General features: G+C 41.1%; 1 protein-coding gene across 1 annotated transcript in view; it reads left to right on the top strand.

The window, feature by feature from the left end:
* Snap29 (synaptosomal-associated protein, 29kDa) overlaps window positions 1-811 on the top strand; it is a 29,839-nt gene extending 29,028 nt beyond the window's left edge. The window contains exon 4 of the mRNA XM_013031513.1: window positions 514-811. Coding sequence (XP_012886967.1) covers window positions 514-671 — 158 coding nt within the window. The 3' untranslated portion in view covers window positions 672-811. The remainder of the gene's footprint in view (window positions 1-513) is intronic.
* The last annotated feature ends 357 nt before the right edge of the window (window positions 812-1,168 follow it).

The following is a 1,168-nucleotide window of genomic DNA, read 5'->3' as shown; positions in this document are numbered from 1 at the left end:
CGGTTCAAAGCCAGCCCGGGCAGGAGAGACCGTGAGACTCCTATCTCCAATAACCACCAGAAAAACCGGAAGTGGTGCTGTAGCTCAAGTGGTAGAGTGCTAGCCTTGAGCTGAAGAGCTGAGGGACAGCGCCCAGGCCCAGAGTTCAAGCCCCACGGCCGACCAAAAAAAAAATAGTAGAGTGCCTGTCTCTCCTATGCCTTTGGTTTGATCAAGTTGAACTTGGGATGGAAGGGGAAGACACTAGAAAAACAAACACTATTAATAGTTGGTTATTCTGGGGAGGGATGGAAAATGGCTTTTACATTAGGCTCATATTATTTTTTAGTGAGTAACAGATTTTCTTTTCACTACTCCATATTTTGGAAAATATAACCAAAGCCCTAGAACTTACCCTGTCTTAAACACAGAGGACTACATAATCCATATGTCGCTAACCTGGAAAGGTTAATGAATTTGTAGGTGCCATGATTACTTTTACTCAGTCCCGCCTGTCATTTCCTTCTCTCACAGATGAGCTATCCGTGGGACTAGGCCGTCTGAAGGACATAGCCCTGGGGATGCAGACAGAAATTGAGGAGCAGGATGACATTCTGGACCGACTGACAAACAAAGTGGAAAAATTAGATATCAATATAAAAGGCACAGAAAGAAAAGTTCGACAACTCTAGAAGACAGAGGTGAAAAGATTTCCATGGTGATGAAAAGATTTCAAAAGATCTCTCTTCAAATTCCCAAGAAATTTTACTTATTATTTAGTATGTGATTAACATATGTTTGCACATGTTCTAATAGAGTGAATTTTAAGAGATTTTTGTTGTTGTTGTAATGAAGAAATGTGTGTTCCACTTTTTCTTAAGGCCAACACCTTCCAAAATTCTTTCAGCTGAATTTCCTGAAAGATTTTAGTCTGAACTCCACATACTATGGGGCTGGAAGGAGTAAAGAAGTTACATTTCTCACTTTCATGAGTGGATGGAAAGATGTGGATAGAATTTCAGTCTTACCAGCCACCTCTATTTCCTCATTTACTGAATTTCGAAAAAGGATCAATGTAAGATGCAGACTAATTTGCTCTTTGTTTTGTTGTGAGTCATGGGGCTTAAACTCAGGGCCTGGGTGCTATCCCTGAGCCTCTTTGTGCTCAAGGCTAGTGCTCTACCACTTG

The sequence above is a fragment of the Dipodomys ordii genome, unplaced genomic scaffold, assembly GCF_000151885.1.
Source record: "Dipodomys ordii isolate 6190 unplaced genomic scaffold, Dord_2.0 Scaffold141, whole genome shotgun sequence".
NCBI classification, from domain to species: Eukaryota; Metazoa; Chordata; class Mammalia; order Rodentia; family Heteromyidae; genus Dipodomys; species Dipodomys ordii.
This window is presented reverse-complemented; position numbering and strand designations above follow the sequence as displayed.